This window comes from Heterodontus francisci, chromosome 19 (assembly GCF_036365525.1).
Source record: "Heterodontus francisci isolate sHetFra1 chromosome 19, sHetFra1.hap1, whole genome shotgun sequence".
NCBI lineage: Eukaryota > Metazoa > Chordata > Chondrichthyes > Heterodontiformes > Heterodontidae > Heterodontus > Heterodontus francisci.
Genome location: NC_090389.1, coordinates 84980684 through 84998694, shown reverse-complemented (window position 1 = coordinate 84998694; position 18011 = coordinate 84980684). Strand labels below are relative to the sequence as shown.

General features: G+C 46.8%; 1 protein-coding gene across 1 annotated transcript in view; it reads left to right on the top strand.

Moving 5' to 3' along the window:
- The window catches only part of LOC137380263 (plexin-A1-like), a 484672-nt gene that overhangs the window by 244685 nt on the left and 221976 nt on the right, over window positions 1–18011 (top strand). The window contains exon 9 of the mRNA XM_068052142.1: window positions 15935–16049. Coding sequence (XP_067908243.1) covers window positions 15935–16049 — 115 coding nt within the window. The remainder of the gene's footprint in view (window positions 1–15934; window positions 16050–18011) is intronic.

The window sequence follows — 18011 nt, the reverse complement described above, 5'->3', positions numbered from 1 at the left end:
GTGACTTGGAAGGGAGCTTGCAGGTGGTGGAGTTCCAATGCATCTGCTGTCCTTGTCCTTATGGGTGGTAGAGGTCGCGTGTTTGGAAGATGCTGTCGAAGGAGCCTTGGCGAGTTACTGCATCTTGTAGATGGTACACACTGCTGCCACTGTGCGTCAATGGTGGAGGAAATGAATGTTTATGGTGGCAGATGGGGTTCCGATCAAGTGGGCTGCTTTGTCTTGATGGTGTTGAGCTACTTGACAAAAATGACTCTTTAGTATACACTAGTGCATCCTAGGTAGACGTTCATATATACTAGTGCAGAGGGAGTGCTGCACTGTAAGAGGTTTCAGATAAAGATGTTCAGCTGAGGCCTGGTCTGATCTCTCTCAAGTTCCACAGTGCTACGACTTTGAAGAAGAGCAGGGAAGTTTTCCCAATGTCCTGGCCATTGTTTATCTATCAATCAACATTGCTAAAACAAATTATCTGGTCAATTATTTCACTGCTATTTGTGGGACCTTGTAGTGTGCAAATTGGCAACTGCAAAACCCTTTTACGACTTTGACTATAAGGCATTTTGGGACATGCTGAGGATGGGACAGGTGCTACATAAATGCAAGTTCTTTTATCTCCTGGTGTACTGCTGACCTTGAGTTGGAAGGCACAGTCGGGGGGTTGAGTGCAGAGCAGATTTACCAGAACGTTAGGGTTTCAAGGGCTAGAGTATGAGGAGTGATACATAAACTAGCTTGTGTTCCCGGGAATATAGAAGGTTAAAAGGGGTGATTTGTTTGAGGTTTTTCAGATTTTGTTAGGGTATATAAAGAGAATCTATTTCTCCTAGTGGGGAAGTCCAGGACAAGGGGACTTAACATTAAAATCAAAGCCTGGCAGTTGAGGAGAGAAAGGGTGAGGTAAGAATGGAACGCTCCCTCACTAAAAGCAGTCATGCTATCTCACTTCATAATTTTAAATCTGAGATAGATTAGTTTCCTCGTCAAGGGTATAACAGGATACGGGGCCAAGGTGGGTGGATGGAGTTAAGATACAGATCTGCCATCATCTTATTGATTGGCAAAATAGGCTTGAGGGGCTGAATGGCCTACCCTGTGTTGTTTTGTTGGAAATGGTTGATAATGGTGAAGTGTTTATTAGCTCAAGCAGGGAGACAATTGTGCACATTTTTCTTGCATGGAGCACTATCTGAAATGTGTATCTATTAACTGATGTCCCGTAGCTTTCGTCACAGGCAGTCAGGAGCATGGTTGTGATTTTAACATGCTGAAATAGAGCTGTGTTTAACCTGCATGAACATTCCCAGTGGCCAAATAGGGGCCTGCTGACATCTGTTAGGCACCGATTGTTGTGGGGAGGTTTCTGTTGATAAGGCAGCTACTTCTACAACTCTACCTCCTGCCCTGGAGAGGGGCCAAGATATCCGGGTCAGGAAATGCTCTAGCATTTCATAGTGTGTTTGATGCAGCAGATCTCCCATTACATTGTTGAGAGCAGGAGGATGTGCTGCTTTATAACAAGTGAGATGCAAAATAAATCTTGGACGCTTAAGGACACTGCACCGTTATGCAAAACTTTTATTATGGCTATACAATGGAAACCCGTATCGACAGACACCTGCAAAAATAAAACAGACACTTATTGAAAGGTCCAAATAACTTCCATGGTAAAATATGCAAGAGGTACTCTGAAACCAGGAACACACTCAAACTACAGGCAACCTTCAACGCATCAAGCCCTTTTACAACTTAATATACGGGATCCGCAGGTCATCGCAAGGTGGCAGCGGGTTTTGTGAAAGAAATAACTTTTTTGTGGCATGGGGAGTTCTTTACCCAGGATCCAGTGGCAGAGAAACCACTCTGTCTCTGCGATTGAATGCTGGCATGGCGCTGTCCCTGGGGATAGAGCACTTTCTTTGCTGCTATGGATGCTGGGTAAAGAGCTCTCCATTCTTCTGAAAATAGTCACAATGCATACTTTTCTTGCATTACAACAGCAACTACACTATTAGTTATAAAGTGCTTTGGGAGGTCCTAAGGTTGTGAAAGGTGCTATGTAAATGCAAGTCTTTCTATTTCCTTCGTAGAGTGACCATTTTGAAAATAAGGGCATCGACAGTGAAAGGAAGAGCAACTGGTGTTTGTAATTTATTGGTTTAATTGTTCACAATTAGAAGGGAAAATGCCTATGTAAACCTGTCACGCTGCAATTACACTCTCTCCCTACTGGAGGCGCTGCAGTCATAATTAATGAGATGGTGTTGTTACAACGTGACTTGTTTACATCAACAGCTTCTATTATATGTGTGTCTAGGGATTTATGTTAAAAATATAATCCAAGGACAAAATGAAGAATGAACTATGTCTGTCCACCAAGGGTCACTTATTCACCCTGCGTTCTCTGGCCTCAAGTCATCTGAAAGTCTTCACTCCCCATTTATAGTATCTCAGGAGATTAGCTGGGATATTAAAAAAATGAGTGCGTGCAATAAGGGAATGAGAACAGTTAAATACTGAAAGCAGTTGAGCTTGCTCTTTACGATGCATCAAAAGAATCGGTAGAGTTTTATTTGACTGCAGTCAAAGAGGGAGAGCACTAGGTGCTGACAGTGCAAATTCACCTGACATCCTGTCGCAGTGCACTCAGCTTGCATGGTGCGCTTGGAAGTACCATGCAAAAATACCCTGTTATTCCCAAACTGAATGCTTTAAAGATAAAAATGTCTGTTTCTTCAGCTGCAGTGGTTGGAGGTTTGCTGAACCTGAGGTTTACTCAATTGTTGTTGCAAGCAGTGGGGTAACCTGGTGTTATACCCAGTTCATGAGCAGAATGTAGTGGTTTACGTACTTCTGCCTGTGCCTTGCTACTTGTCGATCACATTGGTCCCAAGGGTGTGGTTTATTTCTGCTGATCTTTTGTTTTTGTGTTTTAGGCCTCGCTTGCTCGCTCACTCTCTCACTCACTCTCACTCTCACCTCATTCGCTCACTCACTCACCTCACTCGCTCACTCACTCACCTCACTCACTCATTCACTCTCACCTCGCTTGCTCACTCACTCTCACCTCGTTTGCTCGCTCACTCACTCTCACCTCGCTCACTCACTCACTCACTCACTCTCACCTTGCTCACACTCTCGCACTCACTCTCACCTCGCTCGCTCGCACTCACTCTCACCTCGCTCGCTCGCACTCACTCTCACCTCGCTCGCTCACACTCACTCTCACCTCGCTCGCTCACTCACTCACTCACTCTCACCTCGCTCGCTCACACTCACTCACTCACTCTCACCTTGCTCGCTCACACTCACGCTCTCACCTTGTTCACTGTTTCTTTCTCACATGCCTGCTCTCCCTTTCACCCACCCTCTCAGGCCCCCACACCTGCCCCCTGCTTTCTTGATTGTCTCTGTCTCTCTCTCTCTCTCTCTCTCTCTTTCTCTCTCTCAGAGGTATTACAGACTTTGCATTGAGAGAGACAAGCCTTTGACTTTTCACCAGGACTGGTTGGGTAAACAGCTGGACAGATCCATACAGGGCCCGGGGTGTGGGGGGGGGGGGGGTGGGATGCGGGGGGTGGATTTAGGATTTTTTTTCCTGCTTTATCTCCCTGAAGACATCTTAGTCTTTCGTGAACCCCTTCTGTCTCATCCTTCAGTTTGCTCCACAAGCTTTTATAACTTATAGAATAAATATTCCGTTTATTCTATGGGATACTTAAACAACACCTGAAGCTTGTTTGCTAATGCTTCAATGGTGTGCGTTTTTGCTGTGGATTCTATTCCCCATCTCCTTTGTCTTTGAAGTAACTCATGGTTTAATCAGGTCTGACAGTCTTAACCATGTGGCTAATTTACATCAAAAAGCAAGATGGCCCAACTGGAACATTGGCCCAGATGTCACTGGTGTAAACCCCTTTGAAGTTCTATTTGGGCATCGTTGGAACATATGTGATCGGCACTGGCTGGTGCTCTGATTCTGCAGCCGTGCTGGGAATTAGTTCCTCCTCACTCAAGGCCGCTCCACCTGGCTCCCCTTTCAAGTTCCCTTTGACCTCCTGGCTTGATCAGTGACAGACCCAGAGTGATGCCATTGTGAGCTCCCGCACCATCCCTCCCCCCTCAACCCCTCCCATGCTTTGTTTGTCCCGGTGGGTTTAGAGAGCATCAAGAACGAGTTCCCTCATTCTTCTGATAGATTGCAAAATGCAAAGGAAAGGGAATCCTGGGCAGTGTTGGAGATCAGGCCATTTATATTAACAACAGGTATGGTGAAACCAGTAAACCCGAGTCGCCAACTAATAATCAAGAAATTGAGTTCAAATCCCACCTCATGTTTGAGAATTCTTAATTCAGTTTTTTGATAATTTAAAGAACTGGGACCAGTTTTTTAAAAAAGTGACCACGAAGCTATATGATTGTACTAAGTTCACTAATGTCCTTTAGGGAAGGAAATCTGCCGTCCTTGCCTGGTCTGCCTTACATGTGACTCCAGACCCACAGCAATGTGGTTGACTCTTAACTGCCCGCTGAAATGGCCTAGCAAGCCACTCAGTTGTCAAGGAAAATTAGGGATGGGCAATAAATCTTGGCCTTGCCAGCCCACATCTTGAGAATGAATACAAAAAGCTCTATTTGAGAGAGTGTGGATCAAGCACTCATTATTACTGGGCCTTGCACCATCGCTCACAGAAGCAGTCTGGGTCTCATGCAGTGCAACACTTGAGCACGCTCAGTTGGGGAAAAGAGCAACCTTTGGTTAGGAGATTGGTTAATAAGGGAAGTTGGGGTTTCTCAGCTTTGTTCTGTTGGTCTGGTCTATGTGGTCAAAGTAGACGGAACTTTCTTGCAATCTCTCCCCCCAAACCCCTCTTCCCAATTCCTTATTCTCTTGTATCCTCATCTTGTGATGACACCTCCCATTGTTGATCCTGGCTGCTTTAAGTAACTTACCGCAGTGACTGTTCTAAAGCCCAGACATCTGTATTGAAGCCTGGCTACCTGTCCTGGACCTGACTGCATGTGTCGGGGTCAGGTTGAAATTCTGAGTCCAGCATTCGGGCTCGGGTCGGGCTGGACAGCGCTGCTTCCGGGAAGTCACGGGATCAGGCTTACCCATGATTCCCCACAACTCCATCCGCAGGAATAGCCCGCTGCCGGAACGGATGAATGATATTCGTGTCGGATCGGATCGGGTCAGGCGCGAAAAAAATTAAAGGACTTGGGCTCGGGTTGGGTTTGGGTTGGCTGTGGTCGGGTCGGGCCCGGGTTGGGCTTTAATCTGTATAGTGCCCCCCACAGTGGAATAGTCAGGCAGTTCACCCGATCACTGCACAGCTGAGCCTAGTCCTGTCTTAGCCCAACCTTTGCATGTGCATGTTTTTCAGTGGAAGACACTCTAGGCAAGAAAGAGAGATTGTGTTTCTATAATGACGTTCACCATCGTAGGATGTCCCAAACTACCGACAGCCAATGAAGACCTTTAAAGTGTAGTCATTGCTGTAATGTAGGAAACTCGGCAGCCCATTTGCACACAGCAAGATCCCACAATAGCAATGTGATAATCAGGTAATCTGTTTTTAGTAATGTTGATTGAAGGATAAATATTGGCCAGGACACTGGGGAGAACTCCCCTGCTCTGATTTGAAATAGTGCCATGGGATCTTTGTTGAGAACAGGGACATTCTCCTAGGTGTCCTGGCCAATATTTAACTCTCAACCAACATCACTAATAAAACAACTTATTTGTGGCTATCACGTTGCTGATTGTGGGAGCTTGTTGCATGCAAATTGGCTCTCACATTTCCTACATTGCAAAGATAACAGCACTTTGGCAAAAAGTAGTACTTTGGCTGTAAAGCACTTTGGGATGTCCTGAGGTAGTGAGTGAAAGGTGCTATATAAATGCAAGTTCCTTCTTTGTGTGAATCTTGAGAATACAGCCCTTTGCAATTGTGGGGGAGTTGTCCTACCCAAGGGAGGAGAAAAGAAATTTGGCAGAAAAAAAATAATTTGTTGATATATTTTATTAAAAAAGCAGGTTTCTTTGCATACTGATAACCAGGATGCTGTCTTAATTAACATCCGCTATTAAGAATGAAATAAATTTGCATAGTAATGAACCTCCAATTAACATCTTTTTATCATGTTAATAAACAAACTAGCATCCTGTTTTAAAAAATAAAATAACTTCAAGTGGATGGCTTACTGGCTATAACAGTCCCCAGTACATTCGGGATGCCAATGATTAAAAGAAAACAAAATTATTTAAGTACAGTTTGAGCTCCCGGCGATAGTTTTGTGATCCAGTTATGGTATATTGTGGAAATACGCCGTGTAATCTCAGGCTTCAGAGATTAGAAGTACAAACTAATTGCTTTTAAGATGTTAAAGTTCCTTTTGAAATATGCATTTTCACTCCTTTTGCCTGAAGTTATGAATAATTAACAACTCCCTTGGATAACTTTTCCTGATTGTAGCTATTAATGATCACCGGTGCATCTTTTTATCTTGTCTGTACCCTGGTTGCCAAGCAACCTGTGCTGCCATTGTGATATGTGGCTTTCTATTTCTTCCGCCACCACTCCCCCAACCACTCCTTCCTGGTTTTGTTACCCCCGCACCCCACGTCCCCTCTCCTGAAGGCACTGACTTGCCCTGGTGCTCGCTCACCTACACTGGCTCCGTCTCCACTTTTTTTTAATGTCCGGACTTTGCGCCTTAAACAAAAGCATGGGGGACAGTAGTTGCCTGAAGCATTCTTCATGGCAACGCCTCGACCAATCAGTGTCTACTTGCCAACCAATCAGCACTCTTTTCTGGTGCAGTATAAATTGTTGCTCCCATTGAAATTTGGCATTCTTGCATCTGTCCTGATGAGTGCAAGATGAAAAGCTTCGACAGGATGTCTTTTTCTGGCAACTTTGATATTCATCAAGATTATTAAACAGTTTGATAAGATGTAGAGAAGATGTTTCTACTTGTGGGGGAAACCAGAACTCGGGGCAATGAATATAAGATAGTTACCTAATAAATCTGATGGGGATTTCAGGAGAAATATCTTTACCCAGAGAGTGATGAGAATGTGAAACCCACTACTGCATGGGTGGTTGGGGTGAATAACATAGATGCATTTAAGGGGAAGCTAGATAAACACATGAGGGAAAAAGGAATAGAAGGATATATTGATGATGGCGTTAGATGAAGTAGGTTGGGAGGATGCTCGTGTGGAGCATAACTAGCATGGATCAGTTGGGCCGAATGGCCTGTTTCTGTGCTGTACATTGTGTACAGCTGAGTGTGGGCAGTGCTATGGGAAGTTTGCTGGTAATGGGTGGATGAAGGGGAACTGGTTGACTTGTACCTCTCCTCCTAGGCCAGGCCTCCTCACAAGGCTGCTACCATAATGTCACTGTTCAAGAGGCAACCTGGCAGTAGCTTCACTGATTGCGGTGGAACCCACAATAACAACTTACATTTATATAGCACTTTTAACATAGTAAAACGTCCCAAGACGCTTCACTGGAGCACAATAATTTGACACCGAAAAGTTATTTTCATCTATTCCAACCCCAGCTGCCATCTGTCCTCGGGCTGGCAATTTCTGGAGGTTTCTTCGTCTGTTCTCTCATCGCTAACCACGCGTTGTTGGTCACCCAACCTGTCCATCCTTGACTTCCCACCGAGCATGAAGCAAATCGATTTCTTGTTCCTTTATTGGATGATTCTTGACTGCCAAGCAGCCGATTTGTCCCATCTCCAATATTATTTTGCAACTATTAAACGAATGTGCTCCAAGAAAAAGAACACAATACTTTTTTTTTTAATGCCCCTGTGATTTTCGTCCTGGGCATTTGCTTGCAGCAGTGTCTTGGAGATTAATCTTTAATCCCTGGAGACTCCAGGCCAATCCTGGAGGGTTGGCAACCCAAACCCGTCCTTGACTCCTGCTGTACTGATTGTTTCAAACTTCATGGCCTGAAGCACACATGGTTCGAACCTCCCAGACAAGAGCTTTATTTCAGAAGCATAGTGGTAATGTTGTTCTTCTTCTTTGGCCTCCTTGTCTCGAGAGACAATGGGTAAGCGCCTGGAGGTGGTCAGTGGTTTGTGAAGCAGCGCCTGGAGTGGCTATAAAGGCCAATTCTAGAGTGACAGACTCTTCCACAGGCGCTGCAGAAGAAATTGTTTGTCAGGGCTGTTACACAGTTGGCTCTTCCCTTGCGCTTCTGTCTTTTTTCCTGCCAACTGCTAAGTCTCTTCGACTCGCCACACTTTAGCCCCGCCTTTATGGCTGCCCGCCAGCTCTGGCGATCGCTGGCAACTGACTCCCACGACTTGTGATCAATGTCACAGGAATTCATGTCGCGTTTGCAAATGTCTTTAAAGCGGAGACATGGACGGCCAGTGGGTCTGATACCAGTGGCGAACTCGCTGTACAATGTGTCTTTGGGGATCCTGCCATCTTCCATGCGGCTCACATGGCCAAGCCATCTCAAGCGCCGCTGACTCAGTAGTGTGTATAAGCTGGGGATGTTGGCCGCCTCGAGGACTTCTGTGTTGGAGATATAGTCCTGCCACCTGATGCCAAGGATTCTCCGGAGGCAGCGAAGATGGAATGAATTGAGACGTCGCTCTTGGCTGACATACGTTGTCCAGGCCTCGCTGCCATAGAGCAAGGTACTGATGACACAGGCTTGATGCACTCGGACTTTTGTGTTCCGTGTCAGTGCGCCATTTTCCCACACTCTCTTGGCCAGTCTGGACATAGCAGTGGAAGCCTTTCCCATTCGCTTGTTGATTTCTGCATCTAGAGACAGGTTACTGGTGATAGTTGAGCCTAGGTAGGTGAACTCTTGAGCCACTTCCAGAACGTGGTCGCCGATATTGATGGATGGAGCATTTCTGACGTCCTGTCCCGTGATGTTCATTTTCTTGAGGCTGATGGTTAGGCCAAATTCGTTGCAGGCAGCTGCAAACCTGTCGATGAGACTCTGCAGACACTCTTCAGTGTGAGATGTTAAAGCAGCATCGTCAGCAAAGAGGAGTTCCCTGATGAGGACTTTCCATACTTTGGTCTTCGCTCTTAGACGGGCAAGGTTGAACAACCTGCCCCCAATCTTGTGTGGAGGAAAATTCCTTCTTCTGAGGACTTGAACGCATGTGAGAGCAGCAGGGAGAAGAAAATCCCAAAAAGTGTGGGTGCGAGAACACAGCCCTGTTTCACGCCACTCAGGATAGGAAAGGGGTCTGATGAGGTGCCGCTATGCTGAATTGTGCCTTTCATATTGTCATGGAATGAGGTGATGATACTTAGTACCTTTGGTGGACATCCAATCTTTTCTAGTAGTCTGAAGAGACCACGTCAGCTGACGAGGTCAAAGGCTTTGGTGAGATCAATGAAAGCAAAGTAGAGGGGCATCTGTTGTTCGTGGCATTTCTCCTGTATCTGACGGAGGGAGAACAGCATGTCAACGGTCGATCTCTCTGCATGAAAGCCACACTGTGCCTCAGGGTATATGCACTCGGCCAGCTTCTGGAGCCTGTTTAAAGCGACTCGAGCAAAGACTTTCCCCACTATGCTAAGCAGGGAGATTCCACGGTAGTTGTTTTTTTTCCCCCAAATATACTTTATTCATAAAAATCTGTAAAAATTACATTGCCAAACAGTTTCCAAACAGCACCAAAAAATACAAACATTGCAAGGGGGATCAGTTTCCTTCAATACTGTCATGAGTTTCTTCCAACCCTTCCGTTTCACAATTGTCATGTCAATTACAGTTTTACATTTACAGCAATTGAGAATATTAACGATACAGTTCGAGGGGTTTCCCATGGATCCAGCCCCTCAGTCCAGCTTGGTGGGGGAACCTTACACTGTGGTCTTTCCCCATTGAGCCTTTGCTGCGGCTGGCCCAAGCTTTAGTGCGTCCATCAAAACGTAGTCCTGGACCTTGGAATGTGCCAGTCTGCAACATTCGGTGGTGGACAACTCTTTGCGCTGGAAGACCAGCAAGTTTCGGGCAGAACAAAGGGCGTCTTTCACCGAATTGATAGTCCTCCAGCAGCAGTTGATGTTTGTCTCGGTGTGCGTCCCTGGGAACAGCCCGTAGAGCACAGACTCCTGTGTTACAGAGCTGCTTGGGATGAACCTTGACAAAAACCACTGCATCTCTTTCCACACCTGCTTTGCAAAGGCACATTCCAGGAGGAGGTGGGCGACCGACTCTTCCCCACCACAGCCAACGCGGGGGCACTGTGCGGAGGGGGCGAGACTTCGGGTGTGCATGAAGGATCTGACGGGGAGGGCCCTTCTCACCACCAGCCAAGCTACGTCTTGGTGCTTGTTTGAAAGTTCTGGTAGTTGTTGCAGTCACCGCGGTCACCCTTGTTCCTATAGAGGGTGATGATATTGACATCGCGCATGTCCTGGGGTACTGCTGCCTCATCCCAGCACAGGCACAGCGGTTCATGGAGTGCTGAGAGTATAGCAGGCTTGGCACTCTTGATTATTTCAGGGGTAATGCCGTCCTTCCCAGGGGCTTTTCCGCTGGCTAGAGAATCAATGGCACCACTGAGTTCCGATTTTGTTGGCTGTACGTCCAGCTCATCCATGACTGGTAGAGGCTGGGCTGCATTGAGGGCGGTCTCAGTGACAACATTCTCCCTGGAGTACAGTTCTAGGTAGTGCTCAACCCAGCGGTCCATTTGCTTGCGTTGGTCAGTGACTGTGTCCCCTGATTTAGATTTGAGGGGGGGCGATCTTCTTGATGGTTGGCCCAAAAGCTCTCTTAATGCCATCATGCATTCCTCTGATGTTTCCGGTGTTGGAGGCCAGCTGAATATGACTACATAGGTGTTGCCAGTAGTCATTTGCGCAGCGCCTGGCTGTTCTTTGTGCAGTGCTTCTGGCTGCTTTAAGTGCTATGGATGTTAACTTGCTGGGGGCTTTCTTGTAGTTCAACAGTGCAATGCACTTAGCGGCTATGACAGGTTCCAGCTCTTCAAAATGAGGTTGAAACCAGTCTGCATTTCTCTTCTCATGTTTGCCATAGGTGGTCATTGCTGAGTCATAGATGGCGTCTCTGATGTGGGCCCACTTGGTCTCAGCATCCCCTGTGGGAGTGTTTTGAAGGGCTTTTGCAAGTGAATTAAAAAATTTTTGTAACAGCTGTGGATGAGAAATTCTGCTCGTGTTGATGCGCGGGTGGCGCTTCTGCTTGGAGTGATGCAGCTTCTTTGGTTTGAGTCTAACCTTGCTGCACACCAGGGAGTGGTCGGTGTCGCAGTCTGCACTGTGGAAGCTGCGTGTGACTTGAACACTGTTTAAGGCGGCTCGCCTTGTGACGATGAGGTCCAGCTGGTGCCAACGACGTGATCTTGGGTGCCTCCATGAAACCTGGTGACAGGGTTTGGTGTGAAAGAACGAGTTGGTGATGCAGAGGTTATGATAGGTACACAACTCAACTTTATTTCAGAAGCATAGTGGTAATGTTAGTGGACTAGTAATCCAGAGGCTTGGACTAATGCTCCAAAGACATGGGTTCAGATTCCACCATGGCAGCTGTGGGAATTTAAATTCAATTAATTCAAAAATCTGGAATTAAATGCTAGCCTCATTAATAATAATGATTTGTCATAAACCCATCTGGTTCATTCACGTTCTTCAGTGGAGGAAATCTGCCGTCCTTACCTGGTCTGGTCTTCACGTGACTCCAGACCCACGGCAATGTTGGTTTACTCTGAACTGCCCTCTGAAATGGCCTAGCAAGCCACTCCGTTCAATGGCAGTTAGGGACGGACAATAATTGCTGGCCTTGTCAGTGGTGCTCACATCCCAAGAAAGAATTAGAAAAAAGTTTAACAAGCACAGATGGACAGTGTAAAGTGTGATAACATCAAGATCACAAAGAGATTGAAAGCAGTTGGCTCACACTTTGGCAAACTATGATCTGTTCCAGCTTCCTCGAGTATGTCTGTCCTTTGGAGAAGTCACTCTCTCGCTTCATCTCTGGCACTTGGGTGTGGTTGTGGCACCGAGAGAGGAATTGCTCCGATTTTTGGCTGCAGCCATTTGCTACAGCTAGACACCAAGCCAACAATATCAATAGGATTTATTCTTTGGCAGAGGGTTCCCTTTACAATTATAGTCAAATTAGCTAATGGGAGTTTTGCACAGTTGCCAAGTACATGATGTCAGTTTGGGTTGGCTGGTGAGCCCATCTCTCGCTGTACAGGTTGTCAGTGGGAGAGCAGTTTTGGCAGAGAGTGGCCCCTCATTTAACAAGTGGGTGTTGGCTCAGGTTTCGCCAACGAACCTCTGCCTGAGTTGAGACTCGTTTGTCTGGTTTGTGAGTTGAGCACAGGCCAGTAACTGGAAGGATTGAGAACTTGGTGTCTTCTGCACTCTGTGCGATGGTGTGCAAACTTGGAGGTGCAGGGTACAAGGACGACTTGGACGCTCGTTCCAGTGTATGACCTTTGAGTGTGTAAAGGGGCCCCATGCAATTTCAGCCTGTTGCTGGGTTTCCTGGGAGTTAGGTGGGGAGGGGCAACAACTTGCATTTATATAGCGCCTTTAACGTAGTAAGACATCTCAAGGTGCTTCGCAGGAGTGTTATCAAACAGAATTGAAACACCAAATCACAAGATGTGGGAACAGATGACCAAAAGCTTGGTCAAAGAGAGAGTTTTTAAGTAATATCTTAAAGGAAGAGGGTCGAAGTTGAGATTTGCCAGGAAGGGGACCAAGCTGGGAACGGGGCACAGCCGGTTTGCCTGGTCTGTGGGGTGAACTGGGGACCCTCGCAGACTGAACCTATGGCCCAAGGCGGACAAATGGAGGCAGTCCTCAAAAGCCATGTGGGCAAACCTCAAAATGATTGGGGAGGGGGTCATAACCTCCTGACCCCACCCACTGTGGGGCCATAGTGTACCAACTGGTTCCGCCATTGCTGATGTTTTGTTGTGTGTGATACTGAGCCATACAGACCAGGAATGTCCCAGGTTCAGTTCACTTATTTGTGCTGAATTTGTTGCACTGAGACTGGATGGAGTGCCACAGTTGCCCTTTGTGGTTCCAGTTTGAACAAGTGTATGTCACGTGAGGACAGGAGTTGGCTTGGCCTGTGATGCCCTTGGAAGTTGAACTACCTATCAACTGAGGTGGAATGACGGGCAGATCGCTGGGATAACCCCTCAACTCCTCCGTGAATGGGGCCTCCGAAATTCACTGGAATTGCCAAAGCAGACTGTCTTGATTTAATGTCCCATCTGAAAGGCGGCAGCTCCGACAGTACGGCCACTGGATTTTATGCTCAAGACTCTGGAGTGGGACTTGAACCCACAACCTTCTAACTCAGAGGCGAGAGTGCCGCCCACACTTAGCCACAGCCGAGGTAATGAGCTCAAGGCTCTGAGTCTCTGAACCTTTTCTACCAATGTGGAGGCCGGAGGCACAGTGCTATTTGTTGGACAAGCAGTCAGGAAGGAAGGGAAGACACGAAGAAACCTGTTTGGATTTGGTGTCACACGACTAATAACCTCTCTCGAAGTGTAGTTACAAAATGGAACACAGGATGACGAGTGAAGGCAAAATGACAGAACGCTGATGACAGTGAAGAAAGCAACTGTCAGGTTTTAGCTTCCTTTTAATAAACAGCCCACCCCTTTCTCTAATGTCAGAGGGTTAAAATCCACATTGTCTGACGTTGATACTGTGCTCCCTTAATGCATCGATAGGAACTTTGGCTCCTGTCAAGTGGCTTTCATTTGATTGATGTCATCTCTTCAGTTAATATTAAGTTATCAGGCAAAATCCGACAGCATTTGGTGGACGGGCTGAAATGAATCTGGGGAGACTCCTGTCTGTCTGGCCTCTGCAGTTCTGCCCCACGATCTTGCTCCCTGAAGTTTGATTTCAAACCCAACATGTTCTTCTTGCGCCTCCCTTCCAGTTTCCTCTTCTCCAGGTAGGTTGATAGAACTGACAAATCTATAACGCCTTTCACTACCCTCAGGATGTGTCAAAGTGCTTTACAGCCAATGAAATACTTTTTGAAGTGTTGTAATGTAAGAAACACAGCAGCCAATTTATGCACAGCAAGCTGCCAAAAACAGCAGTGTGATGATGACCAGGTGATCTGTTTTCAGGATCTCGGCTGCGGATAAGTATTGGCCAAGGACACCAGGAAGAACTCTTGTTTTCAAAATAGTGCCGTGAGATCTTTTACTTTCACTTGTGAGGCGAGGTAGGTTTAATACTTCATCGGAATGACAGCTGACACCTCTGACAGTACAGCATTGCCTCGGTACTGCATCAAATTGTCAGCTTGGGTTTTGTGCTGAAGTATCTGGACTGGGGTTTGAACATATGACCGTCATGACTGCAAAGCAGGAATGCTACCCACTGAGCCATATCTGATGCTAGAGGTTGTTGACGGTTGTGATGGTGGTAATTGTTGGTCATGTCAGAGAGGTGTATGTGAAGGAAGGAGGTTGACTAATGGTTGAATTTCGACAACGATAGACAGATTTCCAGTGGTCAGTGACATGGTAACAAGAGGGCGCAAATTGAAGGTCATGTGAAATAAGCGGGTGTTTAGAATGTGGAATTCTCTGCCACAAGCTGTGGATGAAGCTCACGCTGTAAATTTTTCTTCAGAACTGAAGAGTTGCTTCAAAAGGAGGGTCACTGAAGGTATTGTGAATGAGTTGGAGGGTGAGGAGGTTCATGTGAAGTAAATCACTGCAGACTTGAACGATCGATTGGCCTGTTGCTGTGCATTCAATGAGGTTCTGAGTGTTGGTTGCAAATATTGTTCACTGAAGGGCAATGAACCTGTGATCATTTCTCTGTCTGTGAGCTTTCGGGATGCTAAGGAATTTTATTTAAAGTTGCGTTTGCTGACAACACAACCACTAGGTGGCAAGTGCGCAAATGTTGCCTCATCGACAGAAACATCACTGTCTGCCACATGTCAGGCAGCTGCCAGTAATAAAGATGGCACAGCTCAGTTTAACACAAAAAAAGAATTGAACCCAACCCCCTTCACCCCTCAATGGCTGCGATCGCTGCCCCCCTCATCCACTCATTCCCAACCCCCCCCCCCCCCTCCAAACAGCTCCCTCCCGCCGCTCGCTCCCCACCTTGCCACCCAGCGAAGCAGTGAGCAGCAGGAGGGAGCAGCACACAGGCAGGCACAGGATGGAGTGGTGATCACGGGAGTGAACGGGAAACTGGATGCGGCGATTGAGGCGGCGATTGTGGGAGTGAGTGGGGTACTGTTGGGGGCAGGGTGTAGGTGGCGATCGTGGCCATTGAGGGGTGAGGCAATGCTCGGATGTTATTACATCTGATGTCATTACGTGATGATGTTGCAGTATGCATGCTCGGACTCATACTGGCAAGCTGGCAAATGGTTGGACGTGCTGATGACATTGGTCGCTCTGCCCATCCTCTGCACTGTCAGGAGACACTCCGTTTATCTAATGGACAAGTTTCAGCTTTGGTCAGTAAGGCAGGAAGGAGGAGCCTCCGGTTATGTTCACTGGGTGTCTAGGGATCATCCACCTCCCAAAGGGAAAGGAGCGAAGATGGGGAAGGAGAGATTTTCGTTGGAGGTGGTGGGTTGTGAGTGGTTGCATTGGAACAGGAGTACACCATTCAGCCCCTCGCACCCGTCACTTTGTATTTTCCTATACTCTATAAAGGGAAACAGAACTTAGCCTGATTCAGTTTCGCTGAAGAGAGGTGTGAGGAAGCTCATGTGCAGCATAAACACAGGCGTGGATCAGTTGGCCAAATGGTCTGTTTCTGTGCTGTAGATTCAGATTGGAACCAGGTAGGGATAGTATGCACCTGTGATTTTAGCCTGGCTGTTTCCTAGATATCTTCATATTGACTGATTGTTTATCTCTCTATCCTTTCCCCTAGTTGCCTCTCGTGTGTCGATGGCTCCTTCCCCTGCCACTGGTGCAAATACCGTCATGTTTGCACTCAGAATGCCGCAGACTGCTCTTTCCAGGAGGGGCGTGTTAACATGTCAGAGGTAAGCTCCCATGATGGGACCCTGAAGTTGATTGATGTCTGTATTAAGCCCAAGAGCCTTGCACTGCGGAATCCCTCTCCCCCATCCCCCGACATCAACACATCCACAGAAAGAGATCCCCAGACGTGGCATATTTATTGATGGCTCTTCAATTAATGAGCGCGTCATAAACCAAGCTCCTTGTCACAAGTCAAAGGATAGAAGTGATTGTAATTCAACCCTCAGCACATTTGTCTTGACACTTGCCGTGCCCAGCTGTTTGAAGTTTGTTTAATCAACCGGCTTTCTGTTAGAGGTCAACTCTTTATGATAATCCAAGAGCATGGGGAGAAACCATAAACTTAAGGGTCAGAGCAACATTCCAAGTTTCTAATTTGTAATCTGCCCCATGTCTTCAGAATATCCATGCCAGGAATCCCTGGGGCTTTCAGATGAGAAAAAACAGAGAGTTCCCTGATGGCCTCAGGGTTACTGTCCACCGAATCCCATCACTCCAAGGGTGTCATGCTAAAGGATGGTCCTGGTTTTCATTCTTGGTCGCAGCTAAGCAACAGCAGGGATGCTACGGGTGACTTTAGTGCTCCTAAGTTAGGCAAGGGTAATAATCAGCCAAGGTTCCTGCTCCTGTCCGTTATTCTCCAGCTTCTGCTGGAAGTGCATATGTTGGATGTTTGAGAACAGAATCTGCCTGGGCTGCAAGGCCACACTTGGCATTTGTGTTGCCTTATATTCCAGCTGCCATTTTTCTGCCCTCTTGCACATCTTGTCCAGCTCATTCTGCAATTTCTGAGCTCTTTTGTATTCATCTGCCTCTCTGGTGAGGGGATGTAACCTTAAAATTGGAACCAGGCCATTCAGGGGTGATGTCAGGAAACACTTCTTCACACAAAGGGGAGTGGAAATCTGGAACTCTCTTCCCCCAAAAAGCTGTCGAGGCCAGGGTTCAATTGAGAATTTCAGAACTGAGATGGATAGATTTTTGTTAGGCAAGGATGTCGAGGGATATGGAACCAAGGCAAGTAGATGGAGTTAAGATACAAGTCAGCCATGATTCCATTGAATGATGGAACAGACTAGAGGGGCTGAATGCCTGCCTCCTGTTCCAATTTTCCCTTCCGGTTTGGTATCAAATGCAAACCAGGCCCCTTGGCATGGAATTTCCAAAGTCGCAGATGGAAATTAGTAGAAGTCCGAACTCTTAAGTCCTGAGGTACGCCATTCAGTATTTTAAAATCTGACAAAACTCTTCTAACAAGCATTCATTCTTGCCTATTCTACAACCAGTCTCTTAGACAGTCCTAGAGGAATGTCCACAGGTTTTTGAATTTAATTTTCGAGCCAGCTTTGTCGAATGTGATGTCACACGCTCTCGCGCTCGCTCTCCCTTCTCCCCTATCTCTCTCTCCTCTCTCTCTCTCTCTCTCTCTCTCTCTCTCTCTCTCTCTCTCTCTCTCTCTCTCAAACTTGAGTTCCGTTCATTAGAAAAATAGCCACTGTTGTGTGGGTCTAAAATTTGGACTGTGCCCTCGTTGATGATAAATATATAACCAGGCATTTGCCAATAGGACAGTGTAAAGTTCTGCAGATTCACCTGGGTCTATCCCAGTACAAATGGCAGTGTCTGGGCAATAGTTTGTTTTGGGAGGGGGGTTGGAGGTTGTCAACCCTCCAGGATTGCCCTGGAGTCTCCTGGAATTGACAATTAATCTCCTGGACTCCGCTGCTAGCAAAAACCTGGGGGATGAATGGTAGAGAAAAGGGAATTAAAAACAATATTTTTAACATGTTCCTTGAATACCTTTATTATAATATTGGAGATGGGGAAGGGGGAAAGGCTATTTGGCAGGGATGGCTAGAGATAAGAGGTCATGTGATGAGCCCTCCATCAATATGTTCAAAGGAGGTAACCCCATGGGGGAGGGGGTGGCAGTGGGCATGAAGAGAGTGGATTTAAATCCCAAT